Source organism: Megascapheus bottae, chromosome 12, assembly GCF_031878675.1.
Source record: "Megascapheus bottae isolate mThoBot1 chromosome 12, mThoBot2.hap1, whole genome shotgun sequence".
NCBI classification, from domain to species: Eukaryota; Metazoa; Chordata; class Mammalia; order Rodentia; family Geomyidae; genus Megascapheus; species Megascapheus bottae.
The window spans coordinates 56,591,303-56,609,537 of record NC_143520.1 but is presented as its reverse complement, the minus strand read 5'-3'; the positions used below and the strand labels follow the sequence as shown (position 1 = coordinate 56,609,537).

Sequence of the window (18,235 nt, the reverse complement as noted above, 5' to 3'; positions counted from 1 at the left end):
GTCCTGGCACAAAAGGACCTCTTGAGACTCTTATCTCCAATTAATCAGTAGAAAAGGGTAAGCGGGGCCATGGCTCAAGGGATAGGGTGGTAGCCTTGAGCTGAAGAGCTCAGGGTCAGTGCCCAGGCCCAGAGTTCAAGCCCCATGACCCATTAAAAAAAAAAAAAGGTTCATCTATACATAATGACCTGTAACCGAGAATGACAGTGATAAGTTTCGTATGCTCACCCTGCAGGCCTCGGAGACCCCGAGGTACTCCGCATGGAGCTCTCCACTCGAGGACTAGCCACTTCCGGAGGCTGAGGAGGAATGAGAGTTTTTCGAACTGCCATTCTGAAAGAGACAAGAGACAAATCCAGAAAATAGCAGCAGGAGAGCCATAAAGATACTGAATATTCTACTTCTTTCCCTTGCTCTCTTGCAGAGTTTTCCTCTGTCATATCTACCCACAAGTTGTATAGTTCATTTTCAACCTCATGTCTATCAAGATGTTCTTAATAGGTTAATTTTAACATAGGTATTACAAACTTGTCTACCTGGATTAGTCTCAAACCACAATCCTTCTGCTTTTAGTGTATTGGGTAGCTAGGATTACAAGTGTGAACCACCAGCACTTAGCAAAAATAATCTTGATATATTTAGTCTGAGTACAGTGGTGGGAATATGTAGCAGACATTGAACGGGTTTAAAAGAAACTGGAACCAGAATCTCTTTCCAGTGCCTAATGATTGGGATACTAACATATTAAAAAAGGTAACTACAAAACATCCTAAAGTGAAAAAAAAAAAAGGGAAGGGAGGCTAATCACACCTTTATATTCAAGTAACAACTTACAAAAAAAAATGCATAGTTTAGAACAAATAAAGCTGTACTGGAGTGCCCTTGTAAAGATACTGTGTATTCAAGCCCTGATACTTCTACCTGTGAGTGTGACCTTACTTGAAAACAGGGTCTTTGCAAGTGTATCTCAATTAAGGATCTTGAGAAATCATTCCAGATTTAGGGTCTCTCCTAAATCCAGTAACTGGTTCCTTAGACAGGAGAGGAGGAGCTGAGATAAAGGGAAGGTCATGTGAATATGAAGGCAGAGATGGCAGTGATGTGATCACTAGCCTAGAACTGCAACAAACTGCCAACCACCACCAACAGCTATGAGAGGGATGAAGATTCTCCCTGAGAACCTTCAGAAGGAACCAACCTTGTCAGCACCTTGACTTAAGACTTGTAGTCATCAGAACTGTATGATAATTAACTTCTGTTCTTTCAGACTACCAAATTTGTGGCAATTTACTATAACAGCCCAAAGAAACTAATAAAATGATGATGGCCTCTGACAAAATCCAGAGAGTAAGGGACAAAAGATCAACTTTCTAGACAAGGATAGAAAGTTTCTAGCGTATACTTAAAACACAGTGCATAAAAGGCAATACCTAGCAAGCATGAATTCTAAAGATCACCCCCAAAAGAGAGAAGAAAGATACATATTAAAATCATTTTAGAATGGACTGGTGATATAGCTCAGTAGTAGAGCCCTTGTCTAGCATACGTGAAGCCTGGGCTTAAGACAAATGTTATAACAAGGGGGAAAAATAAAGGAAAAATGTCTTGAGTTATATTAGCTAATATGTATGTATAAATATATATGTATATATGTATATAGATAGATAGTGTAAAGCACAATGTCTGTCTACTACTTTGTTCACACCTTCTACCAACGTAACTAACCAGTTCTTCTAAGTTTTGATCTGTTAAATCAAAATACATATAAAATCAGAACGTTGATTCAGGGTTGGGTTGTAACTTAGCAATAGAATGCTTGCCTAATATGTTAGCTCTTGCATTCAATCCACAGAAATGTAAGACAAAAATGGACTTAAATATTATGTCTCTCAGAGATACAACACCAAGCAGTAAGCTGTATCTGTTCCCATAGATTCTTATTAAACAATGGGATCATTAAAAAAATTGTCAAAACAAAATGGACTCAAATAAAAAAAACAAAAAACAAAACAAAGCCAGACGTGATAGCTCACACCTGTAATCCTAGCTACTTAGGAAGCTGAAATCTGAGAATCATGGTTTAAAGCACTAAAGACCACGAGACTCTTCTCTCCAATTAACCACCAGAAAACAGGAAAAGGTACTGTGGCTCAGGAGGTAGGGTGCTAGCTTTGAGGAAGGTTCAAGGAAAGTGCTCAGGCCCTGAGTTCAAGCCCCAGGACTGGCAAAAAAAAAAAAAAAAAAAAAAGCTTCGGAATACTACAGACAAAACTGATAAATAACCAAACACCTATGGACATATAATTATACAATGGTATTTTAATAAAATATTATAATCACATGCAATAATGTGGATTACATAAAACTAAAAGACTTGAGTCCTATAAAAAGTGATTATTATATAATTCAATTTACCAGAACAAAACTTAGAAAAATTAGTTCCTGTTGGTAGAAGGTGTTAGCAAAGTAGAACATAGACATTGTGCTTGCTTATTCATTAGGCTGTGCATCAATTACCTGTACTTCAACAAAAATGATGATATACACTGACAGAAGAATTGGAGTTATCAAATAAAGTCAACTCCTCTGTTTTCTTTTCCTGGTGGAGCCCCTTGGTGCCTTTCTTAAGACACTATAAAAAAATGGCAGAAAGATGATAGGAAGTGAGGCAGGTTCCACTGAGTGCTGGTGCGTTCATCGAAAAGGAGAGGATTAGGAAGGAGATCAAAGGGGAAGAACATGGTTGAAGTGGTTTGTACACATGTATGAAAACAGAACAATAAAACTTCTCAAAATTGTTTTGGGAGATGGAGTTGGAGAGGGAGAGGTGATGCATGGGTGGAACTGTCACAAAAGAACCTGTTTTATACAGCTAATAGATGCTGATAAAAAAGAAAATAAGGGGGGGCTGGGAGTTTGGCCTAGTAGCAGAGTGCTTGCCTAGCATGCATGAAGGCCCAGGTTCGATTCCTTGGTACCACATACTTAGAAAAAAAGCCAGAAGTGGTGCTGAAGCTCAAGTGGTAGAGCTCTAGCCTTGAGAAAAGTCCAAGGACAGTGCTCAGACCCTGAGCTCAAGCCCGGGTCTGGCAAAGAAAAAGAAAGAAAGAAAATAAGGTATGGATAACTCGTTGGATTTAGGTGCTGACAAGACTAGAGCTATATGCACACACTGTTTGCAAAAGGTGAAAGGGAAGAACCCAAGGAGCCAGAAGGTTGGAAAGTAGGTTGTTTTTGTGTGTGTGGGGGGGTCATGGGGCTTGAGCTTGGCCTGGGCAGTTGTCCCTGAGCTCTTCAGCTCAAGGCTACCACCCTACCCTTGAGCCAAGCCCCTATTTCCTAGAAGTTAATTGGAAATAAGAGTCTCAGGTCCTTTTGTGCCGGGGCTGGCTTTCAACCTTGATCCTCAGATCTCAGCCTCCTGAGTAGCTAGGATTACAGGCGTGAGCCACCCGCATAGGCTAGTTTTTGTTTATACTAAAGGAAAAGACAGAAATGCTAGGGGCTGGGCCAGCAGAGTGGCCTAGTGGTAGAGTGCTTGCCTAGCATACAGGTTCAATTCCTTGGTACCACATACATAGAAAAGAAACCAGAAGTGGTGCTGTGGCTCAAGTGGTAGAGCACTAGCCTTGAAAAATCTCAAGGACAGTGCCCATACCCTTAGTTCAAGCTTCCGGGCTACCAAAAAAAAACCAAAAATTTTACTCCTGAAAGGCACACACTATTATCTGTTATCTGCAAAATCAAACATGAATTTAACCAAGCCTCTGAATCTATTCTGCCCAAAGAGCACATTTTAAGTGTGACAGGGAAATAGAGGAATAAATTTGCAGTGTAATTTTTTTTATTTTTCGTGGTACCAGGGATCACATTTAGAGCCTTGTGTAAGTGTTCTACTATGGAGCTACATTGCAGTTCTGATAATGTGAACTTTAATTAATTGGAACTTAAAACAGATACTGGATTCAGTTATTGGAATGTGTTGTTGTGCTTACAAGATTCTTTTTGGCTCCAATAATGTGAAATTTCAAACACTTGTGTGGGTTAACCGCTGAGAATATCTTTAAGTTTGGAAACTTGAGCATTTGGATTTTGGTCATTTTCTGTCAATCACTGTGACTGATAGAATGATTCCCATTAATCTGATCTACCTTATTGAAACTCCACTTGTTGAAGGTTTGATTTCTTCACTAGGTTGTTCTTGTTTCTTGCCTATTTCCTCCATTTTCTCTTTCATGTTTTTTTCTCCATATTTCTTATCTTCCACTTTCTGCTATCCTATCTTACATTTTAGGATAAGATCTTCCCTCTCCTCTCCTACCCCCCCCCTTTTATTTTGCTCTGAAGCCCAGAATGACCTTGAACTTGTGATTCTTTTGCTCTGCTTCCCAATTGTGGATTATAGGAAGCAACACCATATCTAGCTATGACAATCTATGTTCTCTGAGTCATCCTTTCACATACAATATTCCTGTGACATAGACAAAGTTATTTCCTCTGTAGGAAATCATTGATAGTTTTTGTCCATTGGTTTTTAGTGTTATTCTTCTTGTCTTGCCTCTACAGCTTTCTGGGTAGGATCTGGTGTGTTTAGTAGGGTCTCAGTCTTAGTGGGCCCTCAGATACCTGGTTATCCTTGGTGGCATGCTTATAATAAGCAATAGAAGGATTGAAGAAACTGGGTAAAAGCTCTCAGCACATGAAAAGGGCTTGTCAACTGAAGTTGTCTGACACAGTCTGCTCCTAGTCTTTAGGAACCCCCCTAATTTTGATGTATTTAGGGTTTTCCCACAGGGTTTCATAGGCTCCCCAGAAGGAAAGGAGAGTTCTCTCAAGAGAGTAAAGTTCAACTGCCCAGGTTCTATCAGCTAAAAGAGGAAATAGTCTGAAAAATCTTCATATTTCATCCTTGGTTGGCCACTCAGGACATTTTTGGTTTAAAAAAAGACTTGTAGCCTCTATTGTGCTGGTTGATGAAGTAAACCATGTGCAGATTTTGTACCTCTAGAAATTAAGAAGTGGCAGTATACTTCAAATGTGGGTAGAGAATGTGATTCTGCAATTTAACTAGGTTTTAGCCACTGTCCTTAAAAAAGATGGCTTTCAGGGGCCAGGAGTTTGGCCTAGAGGTAGTGCTTGCCTAGCATACATGAAGACCCGGGTTCAATTCCTCAGTAGCACATACATAGAAAAAGCCAGAAATGATGCAGTGGCTCAAGTGGTAGAGTGCTAGCCTTAAGACTGGCTTAAAAAGAGGTGGGGGTGGGGGGGTGGGGGAAGAGATAGACCTCTCCTATCATTGCTATTTATTCCTATCCTTGGTCTCTTTGAATATTATCCAATCTATTTTATTTTTTGCTGGTTAATTGGATATAAAAGTTTCACGAACTATTCTGCCAGGTTGGCTTTGAACTGGGATCCTCAGATCTCAGCCTCCTGAGTAGCTAGGATTCCAGACATGAGCCACTGGTGCCAGATGATGCTCTCCAGTTTAAATATAGCCTTTAATTTACTCCAGCATAGGCATAACACAAAACTGTCTTACAGAAGGCTGTGATCACTGATCACTTGTCATGCTATTTGTAGCCTCAATTTTTTTTTTTTTTTTTTTGGTGCTAGTCCTGGGCTTCAACTCAGGGCCTGAGTACTGTCCTTAGACTTTTCTCAAGGCTAGGGCTCTACCACTTGAGCCTCAGCACCACATCCAGCTTTTTTCTAGGTATGTGGTACCAAGGAATCAAATCCAGTTCTTCATGTATGCTAGGCAAGCCACTCTACCAGTAGGCCAAACTCCTGGTCCTGCAGCCTCAATTTTTGAGAATTCTATTGCCCCCATCCTGTGTGTTTGTAATTGTTTTTTTGAGCTAGGCATCCGTGGTTCTCACCTGCAATCTTAGCTTACTTGCAGGCTGAAACTGGGAGGATCAGAAGACTAGACCAGGGCAGGGGCAATCAATGGACAACAGGGTGTGGTGACATGTGACTGTTATTCCAGCTACAACAGGAACCAAAAACAATCAGACGGGCTGGGCATGGTGGCACATGCCTGTAATTCTAGCTACCCAGGAAGCTGAGATCTGAGGATGGTGGTTCAAAGTCAGCCTGGGCACTAAAGTCCATGAGACTGTAATTTCCAATGAACTACTAGAAAACCAGAAGTGGGTGAGAGCCTTAAGCTGAAGAGCTCAGAGACAGCGCCCAGGCCCAGAATTCAAGCCCCATGACTGACCAAAATAAAATAAAGTCAGACAGTAGTCCAGGCAAGAACCTGGGCAGAAAATAACCAGCATAAAAAAAGGGCTTGAGCAACAGACAAGATAAAATAATGGCATTTGCAGGAAAGTGGATGAATCTAGAGCGAATCATGTTGAGTGAGACAAGTCAAGACCTAAGGAACAAAAGGCGCATGGTATCCTTAATATGTGGCTATTAGATCCAAAGACTACAAGAGCGAGGACTCAATAACTACATACCCAATGCTATGGATATGGTAATGGAAATATAAACGTAACTATATAGACATAAAAACCTACGACTATAAACATAATGTTTTATTTCATAAATTAATATGTTTCTATGACATACAAACCTTTAGACTAATTTTGATTAAGGTCTAAATACTAAGTCCCAGTGATTGTAAATAGAGATTCCCTTCTTGAACACTTGTTTGTTAAACTTGTCATTTAAAATATGATGTAAAAATCAACATTAATAAATTATTTAATAAAAAAAAGGGGCTTGAGGCCTAGCTATGAGTTCAAACCTCAGTGCTGCCCCCAAATAAAACATGCACATTGGCTGAAGACATGGCTCAGTATGAAGTATAAGTGCAAGACCATGAGTCCAAATTCTGTACAGCCAATAGCAACAAAAAAGAAGTAGATTGTTCGATTGGATTAAAAAACAAAATTCAACTATTTGTTATTTGCAAGACATATATCTCACAGACAGACACAGAGACTGACAGTGAAGGGATGGAAAACAATGTGCCAGGTAAACGAAGCCTAAAGCCAACAGGAGTTTCTATATCTGATGAAGGACTTCATTCTACTCCCCTACACCTGATGTAGAACAAAACAAAACCCAGCCCATACATACATTTTTAAGATTCTGAAAGTAAGCAATTTAGATGTGCCTGATCAACCTATCTTAACCACAAATCATGCTGTGTATTTATTAATAGGGGTACCTCACCTTGAGCTGACACACACTTGAAAACCAATCTTAAATCAGGTGTTGCTGGTTCACACCTATAATACTAACCACCCAGGAGCTGAGATCCTTACCTCAATCACAAAAAGCTGAAAATGGAGCTGTGTGGCTCAAGTGGTAAAGTACTAGCCTTGAATGAAAAACTTAAAGAGATAGTGCCAAGGCCCTAAATTCAATACTCAGTAATGACATGAAAAAAACACCCCCCCCACAAAAACCCAACCACAACAATGAAAGATCTTTACAAGTTCATAACGAGCAAAGGTAGAATCTCTACAGTCCATGCAAGCTCTGTGTGTCTACAATGCTGTATGGAGACTACTTTCAGCAATTTGTGTTGTGTTAACCTCTGATGCTGACACTGCCACCAACTCCAGTGTGATCTCTTTTTATGATGGCTCATCTCTACTGCAAAGTCACTACAGGCCTTTCTGTTCTATCACCCACCAACTAAAAAGCAATGTAAAAGCCTACTGCTATTTACTATTATCCTTTAGCAACAATTCATGTTGAATGTTTAGTAAAAAGTACAGTATTCATTAACATAATACCAAGCCCGAAGAGCTAATTATAATCTAAAATTCAAGGATTAAACTTCCAGAACCAGAGAGAATTTATAAGCAATATGGAACAATGCTTAGAAACGGAATGTCGTTAATATACTAGTCTGAGGTAGGCAAAATTCCAATAAATAAACTAAGGGTTAAGTTGTTTAGGAGGAAATTTTAAAACTTCAAGAAATCATTGATTTGGTTGTTGTAGGCACGGACAATCTAGAACCAGAGGTGTCACTGGCGCTTCCTAATGTACTTACCCATCAGTGGCAGGTTTCTTTCGGAGTATGCTTGGCCTGGGAGATGAACCCTGTGCTGGAGCATTGGTGCTAGCACTCTGGCTATGAGTCTGTACCACAGTCGTTGCTGCAGGAGCAGCACTGAATGGATTGCTGATGGGGTTGGCCACAATTGTGGCTCCATCTGCTAACACCACTGCTAGAGGAAAGAGATGCAGCAGGAAAGGACAAAGAAAGAAAGAAACGGGAGAAATGTTACTAGAATGTCATGTAAGATGGGAATAAAATCTGGGGGCTGGTGGCTCATGCCTATAATCTTATCTACTAAGGAGGATGAGATCTGGGAGATCATGGTTCAAAAAGCCAGCCTTGCAAAAAAGTCTGTGAAAGTTCATCTCCAATCTAGCACAAAGCCAGACTGGTGCATGGCTCAAGTGGTAAAGTACCAGTGTGAACAAAGACCTGAGGGTGAGTGTTGAAGTCCTGATTTCAAGCCTCAGTAAAACAAAAAAGAAAAAACAAAACCCCACAATACACAAATAGATGACTAGACCATCAGCACTAGGTATTTATAAATTTCCCACTTGTAAGAAAATTGAAGGGAGTCTACAGATGTGGGTCAGTGCGTGTTTGCGTGCGTGTACACACACACACACACACGTGCACACACACAAGGATAAGAAACAATGTACAATGTTCACATGTCTAAAAAGTACATGGGGGAGATCACAAAATCTATTGATATGTATCTATACCATTTTTGCTTTGTTCAATCTATAGTAACACTAACGCATGAATAGACACACAGAATATTTAAAAACTAAATCACATTTTTTACTTAATGTTTACTATCACCTTTATTTTAGAAATGGGAGAACTGAGTCAAGACAATATAATAAAATAAAAAGCCATAAACAGAAGCAGGATCTACTAGATAACATGCTGCAAAATACTTTCAAAAAAATGTTTAAGCCGGGCATCGTGGCTCACACCTGTAACCCTAGTTACTAAGGAGGATGAGATTGGAGGATCAGGGTTCAAAGCCAGCCCAGGCACAAAAGAACCTGAGACTTTTTTTTTTTTTTTTCCCCAGTCCTGGCCTTGGGCTCAGGGCCTGAGCACTGTCCTTGGACTTTCTCAAGGCTAGCACTCTACCACTTGGGCCTCAGCACCACTTCCAGCTGGTACTGAGGAATGGAACCTGGGTCTTCGTGCATGCTAGGCAAGCACTCTACCGCTAGGCCAAACTCCCGGCCCCAGAACCTGAGACTCATTTCCAATTCATCTCTAGAAAAACGGGAAATGGGGCTTGGCTCAAGGGTAGAGTGGTAGCCTTGGGCTAAAGAGCTCAGGGACAGTGCGCAGGCCCAGGGGTAGGGTGGTAGCATTGAACTGAGGAGCTCAGGGACAATACCTAGGCAGAGTTCAAGCCCCATGACCCACCAAAAAAAAAAAAAAAAAAAAAGTTTAAACAGTTTTTGTAAACTAAGACATCTGTCATTAGCCCCTAGGAATAGTACTACCCCCTCAGTTTATCTTTTTTTTTTTTTTTTTTTGGCCAGCCCTGGGCTTGATCTCAGGGTCTGAGCACTTTCCTCAAGGCTAGCGCTCTACCACTTGAGCACCACTTCTGGCTTTTCTATGTATGTGGTACCAAGGAATCGAAACTGGGTCTTCATGCATGCTAGGCAATCACTCTACCACTAGGCCAAACTCCTGGGCCCCCATCAGTTTATCTTTAGGAAGATAATCAATAGCTATTTTAACTATATACTTAATAGCATCAAAATACTGGTCACCATGAGACTATAATCTGAGATTACCAATGTTTGACAGATTTAAATGGGGCTTGAACTCTAGGCCTGGGTGTTCTCCCTGACTTCTTCAGCTCAAGGCCACCACCTACCCCTGAGCCCACAGCTCCACTTCCCCTTTTCTAGTGACTAACTGGAGATAAGAGTCTCACAGACTTTAGTGCCTGGGCTGGCTTTGAAATGCAACCCTCAGATCTCGGCTTCCTGAGTAACTAGGATTACAGGCATGAGCCACTGTGCCCCACTTCAAGTACTAGTATTTCAGGCATGTGCTACCATGCACAGCCAATCTTTAAATATATCAGAGAAATAGCTAATACTCCACAAACACTGACTTGCTCCATTTTACACAATAATGATTCCACTATTCTTTCTTTGTAAACCTGACAATGATTAATACAAGATCCGAAAGCTTAGCTTATAATCCTTACTACTCAGGAAGTTGAGACCTGAGGATCAATGTTCAAAGCCAGCTCAGGCAGACTCTCATTAACTCTTATCAATTGGAGACACTCTTCAATTAACTAGAAAAAAAGCTGTAAATGGAGATATGGCTCAAGTGGTAGAGTGCCAGCCACTAGTACAAAAGCCAAGGTATTACAGCTTTCCACTCTGAGAGAAATGGTAAACTGAATAAGAACATCAATTCTAAAGTAAATCTGTTCCACTTATTCTTATACAGTGACCTTAAAAAAGGTTAAGTTGTAAGCAACTCATGCTATGAAAAAGAAACTAAGGCTTAGGAAAATGAAGACAGCAAATGACAGAGCAGGATTAAAACCCAAGTGTATCCTTTTGGTAATCAACTTTGTATAAAACATTAACAGAAATTTAAACAAAACAATGAAAAGCCCAAATTATACTTTTACTTTCTATATCACTGTCTAAGAAAGAGTTGAATTTACCTGAAGTTTTTCCTTCAGGTGTTGGCTGCTGACTACCCATTGGTGCTGGCTGAAGGCCTTGTGTGTTGATTGGGGGTGCTGAGTGGATCCCCTGCGTGCCAATGGGTGCTGGCTGGATGCCTGGTGTCCCAATGGGTGCTGGCTGGATCCCCTGTGTACTGATGGGTGCTGGCTGAATCCCTTGGATATGTCGAGCATGCGATGCATCCACAGTCATGAGCTGCATGGGGTTTAGGTGGACTGTAGAAGCTACCCCAACACCAGTCTGAGCAGTGATGGCAGAATTAGGAGCCTGAGCTGAAACTAAAAATGCAAAAGGTATGACAAGAAGGTTGGCTTAAACAGGCCCAGTACATATATAGAGAAAAGCAGTAAAACAAAAGCAGACTTTTTCACTATTAAAGGTCTAAATTCTTGGCTTACAAAACAAATCAGAGTTAGGTGCCAGGGGCTCATGTCTATAATCCTAGCCATTCAGGAGGTAGAGCTTGGAGGATCTTGGTTTGAAACCAGCTTGGAGAAGGAAAGTCCATCAAACTCTTATTTCTAGTCACCAAAAAGACACAAATAGAACTTTGACTCAAGTTGTAGAGTACTAGTCTTGAACAAAAAATGCTCAGGGACAGAGCCCAAGCCCAAAGTTCCAAGCCCTAGGATTGGCACAAAAAGCCCAAAACAACAACAGAAAAAACAGAGCTGAGGGTGTAGCTTGGCAGGCATCTCATGTGTGCAAGGCCCAGGTTTGCTTCTTAGCACTATTAAAAAAAATTTTTAACAAAAAAACAAAATTAAAAAAGAAAAAAGCATGGTTGCTTGAAACTGTACTTTTTACTTCCTACCAATTTAGTAGTCTTTCTGAAAATCATTAAAAACATATCAAAACAAGCAAAAACTCTACTAAATATTAGCCAGGCAACTGTGCTAAATACTAATAATAAACATGAAACTTCTGGGATAAATCCAATTTTTTTTTTTTTTTTGCCAGTCCTGGGCTTTTCTGAGCACTGTCTTTGGATTTTCTCAAGGCTAGAACTCTACCACTTGAGCCTCAACACCACTTCCGGCTTTTTTCTATGAATGTGTTATGTGTTACCGAAGAATCGAACCTGGGTCTTTGTGAATGGTAAGCAAGCACTCTACCACTAGGCTAAACTCCCAGCCCCAATGCATGGGTCTTTAATTCAGATCAAGAATCTTGAATTGATAGGTTCTGTCTCAGGCACTTCTGAAATATAGCAGTTAGGGCTTTTAGTGGATTATATCTACTGGAGATAGTACAAAAAAGGTATCCTTTCTCTTACAATGTTCATTTTTTTTTTTTTTTTCCGCCAGTCCTGGGCTTGAGCTCAGGGCCTGAGCACTGTCCTTGGACTTTCTCAAGGCTAGAGCTCTACCACTTGAGCCTCAGCACCACTTCTGACTTCTTTCTATATATGTGGTACCAAGGAATCAAACCCGGGTCTTCGTGTATGCTAGGAAAGCACTCTACCACTATGCCAAACTCTGAGCCCCTACAATGTTAATTTCAACTACTGCAGGTGATGGCCAACAACAAATATCTCAGAAAGCAACAAAGAGAAATGAATGTTTTAGGGCTGGGAGATAGGATCACTTGTCTAGGATGTATAAGGCCCGTAGATTTGATCCTTTGCAACAAAAGAAGAATAAGGAAAGAAAGAAAAAACACTGCCAGGCACCAGTGGCTCAGACTTGTAATCCTATCTACTCAGGAGGGTGAGATCTGAGGATCACAGTTCAAAGCCAGCCTGGGTACGGAAGTCCTCGAGACTTTCATCTCCAATTAATCACCAGAAAACCAGAAGTGGTGCTGTGGCTCAAGTGGGTAGAGCACTAGCCTTGAGCTGAAGAGCTCAGGGACAATGTCCAGGAATAAGAACAAACAAAACCCCCAAAACAAAACTCAAAAAAAAACAACCCTAATCATTTGTCTGAACTGAGAGAAGAAATCTGTTTCTAAAGCTATTAAATACTTATAATGCATAAAATTTTAGAATAGCAGCATCAAAGGGAAATAAAGTCACATGCAATTAAAAGTTTCCAGTTACCACATTAAAAAAAAAAAAAAAGATTATGTCAACCAGACGTGGCAGTACACACTTTGTTAGTAAGTACAGATTAAGATTGAAGTTTGAGTTTAGCCAGGGCACAAAAATGTTAGGAAGAACCCATTTTCATAAACAGGGAGTAGTGGTTCACACTTGTAATCATAGCTACACCAGATGTATAGATGGGAGAACCAAAGTCCAAGACTAGCTTGGGTGAAAACGTGAGACCCTATCTGGGGGAAAAAAAAAGTTGGGGGATGGCTCAAGTAGAGCACTTGCTAGGCAAGCTTTCCTTGTAAGATTCCAAGTTCAAATCCCAGAACCAGTAAATAATTTTTTTAAAAAGAGGTAAGCAAAGGGGCTAGGAGTTTGGCCTAGTGGTAGAGTGCTTGCCTAGCATGAATGAAGATTTGGGTTTGATTCCTTACTAACACATACATAGAAAAAAAAGCTGGAAGTGGTGCTGTGGCTCAAGTGGTAGAATGTTAGCCTTGAAGAAAAAGCCCAAGGACATGCTCAGGCCCTCAGTTCAAGGCCCAGGACTGGCAAAAAAAAGAAAGAAAAAGAAACAGATCAAGTTATTTTTTTTCTCACATTTAAAAATTATTATTTACCAGTGGAACAAGGGAGTTTCGATTTGACATATCCAAATATGTATACAATATGCCTTCCTTAGAGTTAATACATATCATTCTCCTAGATTCCTCAACCTTCTCAAACCAGTTTCCACAAGCTTCATGGTTCCATTTTCACAATGTACATCAAGTATTCTTTCCTCTTCCATGAGTACCTACACACTGGACAGAACCTGCTTTACATTCTTGTTGTTCGTGTGTGTGTGTGTGTGTGTGTGTGTGTGTGTGTGTGTGTGTGTGTACATGCTAGTTGCGTAAAAGGGCTCATATATTGTGTTTAAATCGCATTGACCGCTCATTTACTCTCTTTCAATTACTACTACCTCTTACTATTAAACAGCTTCCTTGAGTTTAGGTTTGCTATTTTCATTCAAACACAGTGTAAATTTTTTTTTTCATGATACTAGAGTTTGAATTCAGAGCCTCATTTTTGCCAGGCAAGCATTCTACTAACTAAGCTACTAACTCCTAGCTCATTCAATTTTCTTTTTCTTTTCCTCCTCCTCCTCTTCTTCTTTTGGTCCAAGATTGGGATTTGAACTTGGTATCTGATGTTTGCTTACACTCTTTGCTTTCACTTTACCACCTGAGCCAGGTCTCTAACCCCTGAACCTAATTTTAATAATAAATTTTACTTAACTCAATATATAAAATATAATCATTTTCAAACATAACCACTATAAAATACATAGATATTTTATATTTTCATATATATATGTATATATATATATATATATCAGAATCTAGGGTACATTTTACCTTTAATGTAATCTCAATTTGAACAGTAAGTTTTTTTTATCAGAAATGCTTAACCTATATTTGAGTTTCATCAAGCATTTGATTTAGTGTAATTATTCCAAAAATTCCTTTAATGATAAAAGATAACAGTCCCCTCAAGTGCTCATGGACACACATGGCTCTGGCTGACATACTGGACCACAGAATTCCAGTGTCAACAGTCAGGTTTTTAAAATCCGTTTTTTTTTTGTTTTTGTTTTTGTTTTTGAGACAGGGTCTTGCTAAGAAAGCCAGACTGTTCTAGAACTCACCTTGTGGCCCAGGCTAATCTCAAACTTTCAATTCAACTGCCTCTGCTTCTCAAGTGGAAAAATTACACTATACCTGGCTCACAATCTATATAAGGTTTCCTGAGGTCCAGAGTGCTCCAAAAGTCAAAAGATTACACAAACTCAAATTTGATTGCTCTGCTCATGTTAGCAAAAAGAACATTCACAAATCAGGATGGCGAAAGATAAACATATATGGACTAAAACCAAAACACAATAGATACTCTGTAAATGAACAGTGTCAAAAGAGTACAGCTTTATTCACTGTAATTGAAATACCAGTTTAAAACTTCACAAAAACTATTAACACAATTTTCCTCTGAGTAGGATAAAACTATTTCATTATCATTAATATGTGACAATCCTTTCAGAGATCACAAAGGTGGTGAATGAAGGCCTTATATTTCCACATTTAGTCTTCCTGAGTCTGGAAACAGAAGCTGGAACAATTAAATCTCATACCAGAAATGTGCACTGATTAATTTCTTTCTCATTGTGGGCAGAAATGAAAATATGAAAAGTCTTCTAAAAAGCAGGGCTCCTACCTGGGTACTGTCGGATAGTGGACACAGAACTGGTGATTGGGGTGTAGGTGTGTGCGGCCAGTGGGTATGCAGAGGGTGGGTAAGTTGGCAAAAAGTACTGGAACTGAACAGGAACAGACGGTCTAGAAATGTAGCACAGATTATATGAAACAAAGTCATTACTTTCTTTAGCTTCTAATCATCCAACCCCATTCCTCTTGACATCCTTCCCAGCTTCCATGCCTACTTCTCCCAAATGTGTCTCAACCTTAACTCACAGGACACACACACTGAGGAAATGCAGCCTTTAAAACCTGTGTGGGTTCTATAAATATCCAGGCCAACAAGTGTAAAACATTTTAATGGTGAGTTTTGAGAATAATTTCCCAAACAGCTCACAATAAATAACGACTCAGTCATCAGAAGGCTGAGGCAGACTGATGATTTGAGACCAGTGTTTGAGATCAGCCTGGGCAACAACATAGTGAGGCTCTGTCTCAGACACTCAGTAATTTTTTATTTTACTTCATTCCACTTAAAATAGACTACACTTAAATTTTTTAAATGGCAAATTTTATCAAATGTACAAAAACCAGATAATCCCAACCATATACAAAAACTAGATTCACAGAGGAGGTTAAAAAAAGAACTTTATTATCTCTGCTTTACTATAGTAGCATTGAACTCTAGTGATCATAAAAAAAAAGGTGGTGTAAAGAAAAAGGAAATGAAAGACCACTACCTTGCCCATTAAAAACAAAAAAAACAAAACAAAACAAAAAAACTGTCATTATTTGTAGGTCCAAATGTATGAACTTTTAGAGCTAAAAGGAACAAGACCAATGTGAAAGGTAAAAGCATCTATACATACTAGTAATTAAGAACAATAATACAAAACCACTCAAATCTGAAATCACTTTATGTACATTGGAGAGGGCTCTCATCATGGGAGGAGATACAAATATGACATGTGGAAGGAATGGAGTTGAATTGGAGATGGCTGGCATGCATTCAAATGCTCTGATGTTACCTGCTTCCTACCTCTACTTGTTGGAAGGACCTAAGCAAACTGACAAATATACAGCAAAAAGAGAGGCTCCTTTGCAAAACAGCTTGTTCCAGAGCTTAGTATCACGTGGCAGGAAACAAGGGAAGCAAGACGATGCACCTCATAAAAGTAGAAGGTACCCTTAAGGCCCAAATTAGAGACTGTTTGAGCACCAAAATAGGTAAGATTAATGGATAAAAAAATTCATAAGCCTATTCTGACTTAAAAGAATAAAATGTTCAAAATCAATAAATGTGGTAGTGTAAGTATCTTCATATCAGAACATCAAAGAAGAAAATATGGAGAAAATAACACAAAGTCTTACTTTTCTTTTGCATTATTGGGGTTTCAGAACCTGGGGCTTTGTAGTTTGTCAGGTAAGTACTCTACCTCTTGAGCCATACCTCTAGCCCTTTTTGGTTTTAGGTTATTTTTCAGATAGCTCTCTTTTTGCTCAAATGGTCTCTCTTATTTTGAGCAGCTGGGATGACACACAGGATCCTCCTAATTTCTACCTCCTGACTAATTAGGGTTACCACTATGAGCCAGTAAGCCTAGACTCTGAAATTCACTTTTTTGCAACTACCATACTAATAAGCCATAAAAAATGACCGATAAATACTAAAACTGAGTGAAAGTTTATTCTTTTTTTTTTTTTTTTTTTTTTTTTGCCAGTCCTGGGCTTGAGCTTAGGGCTTGAGCACTGTCCTTGGACTTTCTCAAGGCTAGCACTCTACCACTTGAGCCTCAGCACCACTTCCAGCTTTTTGCTATGTATGTGGGGTACCGAGGAATAGAACCCGGGTCTTCGTGCATGCTAGGCAAGCACTCTACCACTAGGCCAAACTCCTGGCCCCCTGAAAGTTTATTCTGAGACAGAATATTTAGAGATTACATGTATTTCCAAAGTATTTAATAAAGGTTTATAACAGAAAAATATTCAAACATCATCTTCACTAACTGATATTAACATAACCAATACAGACATAAACTATCAGGAGCTCTCTAAGGTAATAACAGTAAGAATACATTACTTAAGGATAATTCCTCCAAAGGTGAACATTTGGAATCCAACCATGAGGAAAAAAATGTGACAAAATGAAAACTGAAGAGTATTTTATTGAACAACAACCTGCCTGTGTGTATTCTTTTTTTTTTTTTTTTTTTCTAGTCCTGGGCTTGAGCTTAGGGCCTGAGCTCTGTCCTTGGGATTTCACAAGGCTAGAGCTCTACCACTTGAGCCTTAGCGCCACTCCCGGCTTTTTCCTATGTATGTGGCACCGAGGAATTGAACTCGGGTCTTTGTGCATGCTAGGTAGGCACTCTACCACTAGGCCAAACTCCCGGGCTGCCTATGTATATTCTTAAAAATTTAAATGTAAGGAAGCTAAAGATTCATGTTTGGTGTCTTTAACTGGGTAAGTAAGAGAATATATTGGCTCAGGGGTAGTAAGTGGATGAAAGTCAGATATTAAAACCTTTATTCTAAAAATTATTTAAAAAATTAAATGGATTTCGCTCTCTCACTCACATCCTAGAGGCGACCCTGACTGGTCAGTATAATTCTCGATGCTAGGCGCAGAATAAAACTGTTTAACTTCCAAAAAAAAAAAAAATTAAATGGATACTAAGAGAATATTAAAAGGAGCACATTTTATAACACTAAAAAAGGAATTATACAGTGTTGTCACAGAGAAAATATGAAGAGAGAAACATATGCCATGTTTGTGGGATATTTTTGCTTGATTATAAAAAAACAAAAGTAAAGGAGTAGCATAACTGGCACATGGTGTTGCCTACCTGTTGTCACTCCGGGTTTCCATGGCTACAGGATTTGGAGAGGCACGATGTCCTGAAATGGGAATCAGGCTATTCCTCTCGGCAGGATAGTCAGGCTGGATTCGAGGAGATGTGTGTGTGATCTGCTGAGGCACCACTTTAGCTAAAACAGTAATGTCCAATTCTATTATCATTCATATGCTTCCATTGGCATGACAAATCATTCTAGACTAGTAGTATGCTTACAAATACAAATAGTTTTAACCCTGGATTTTCAGGGTTTTCTTTTTCAAGTCCTGGAGCTTGAACTCAAGACTTGGGCACTGTCCCTGCACTTCTTTTGCTCAAGACTAGCACTCTAATACTTGAGCCACAGTACCACTTCTGTCTTT

The 18,235-nt window shown here is 39.5% G+C and overlaps 1 protein-coding gene across 5 annotated transcripts in view; it reads right to left on the bottom strand.

Annotated features, from left to right (window-relative positions):
- Positions 1 to 18,235, bottom strand: part of Sap130 (Sin3A associated protein 130) — a 67,497-nt gene that overhangs the window by 20,980 nt on the left and 28,282 nt on the right. For 4 of the 5 annotated variants that reach the window (XM_090343010.1, XM_090343011.1, XM_090343009.1 and 1 more), the window contains exons 11-15: positions 17,865 to 18,006; positions 15,038 to 15,159; positions 10,725 to 11,027; positions 8,027 to 8,204; positions 229 to 333 (exon numbers count right to left, since the gene is read on the bottom strand). In XM_090343010.1, coding sequence (XP_090199136.1) covers positions 229 to 333; positions 8,027 to 8,204; positions 10,725 to 11,027; positions 15,038 to 15,159; positions 17,865 to 18,006 — 850 coding nt within the window. The remainder of the gene's footprint in view (positions 1 to 228; positions 334 to 8,026; positions 8,205 to 10,724; positions 11,028 to 15,037; positions 15,160 to 17,864; positions 18,007 to 18,235) is intronic. The other variant, XM_090343008.1, reaches the window with a different exon arrangement.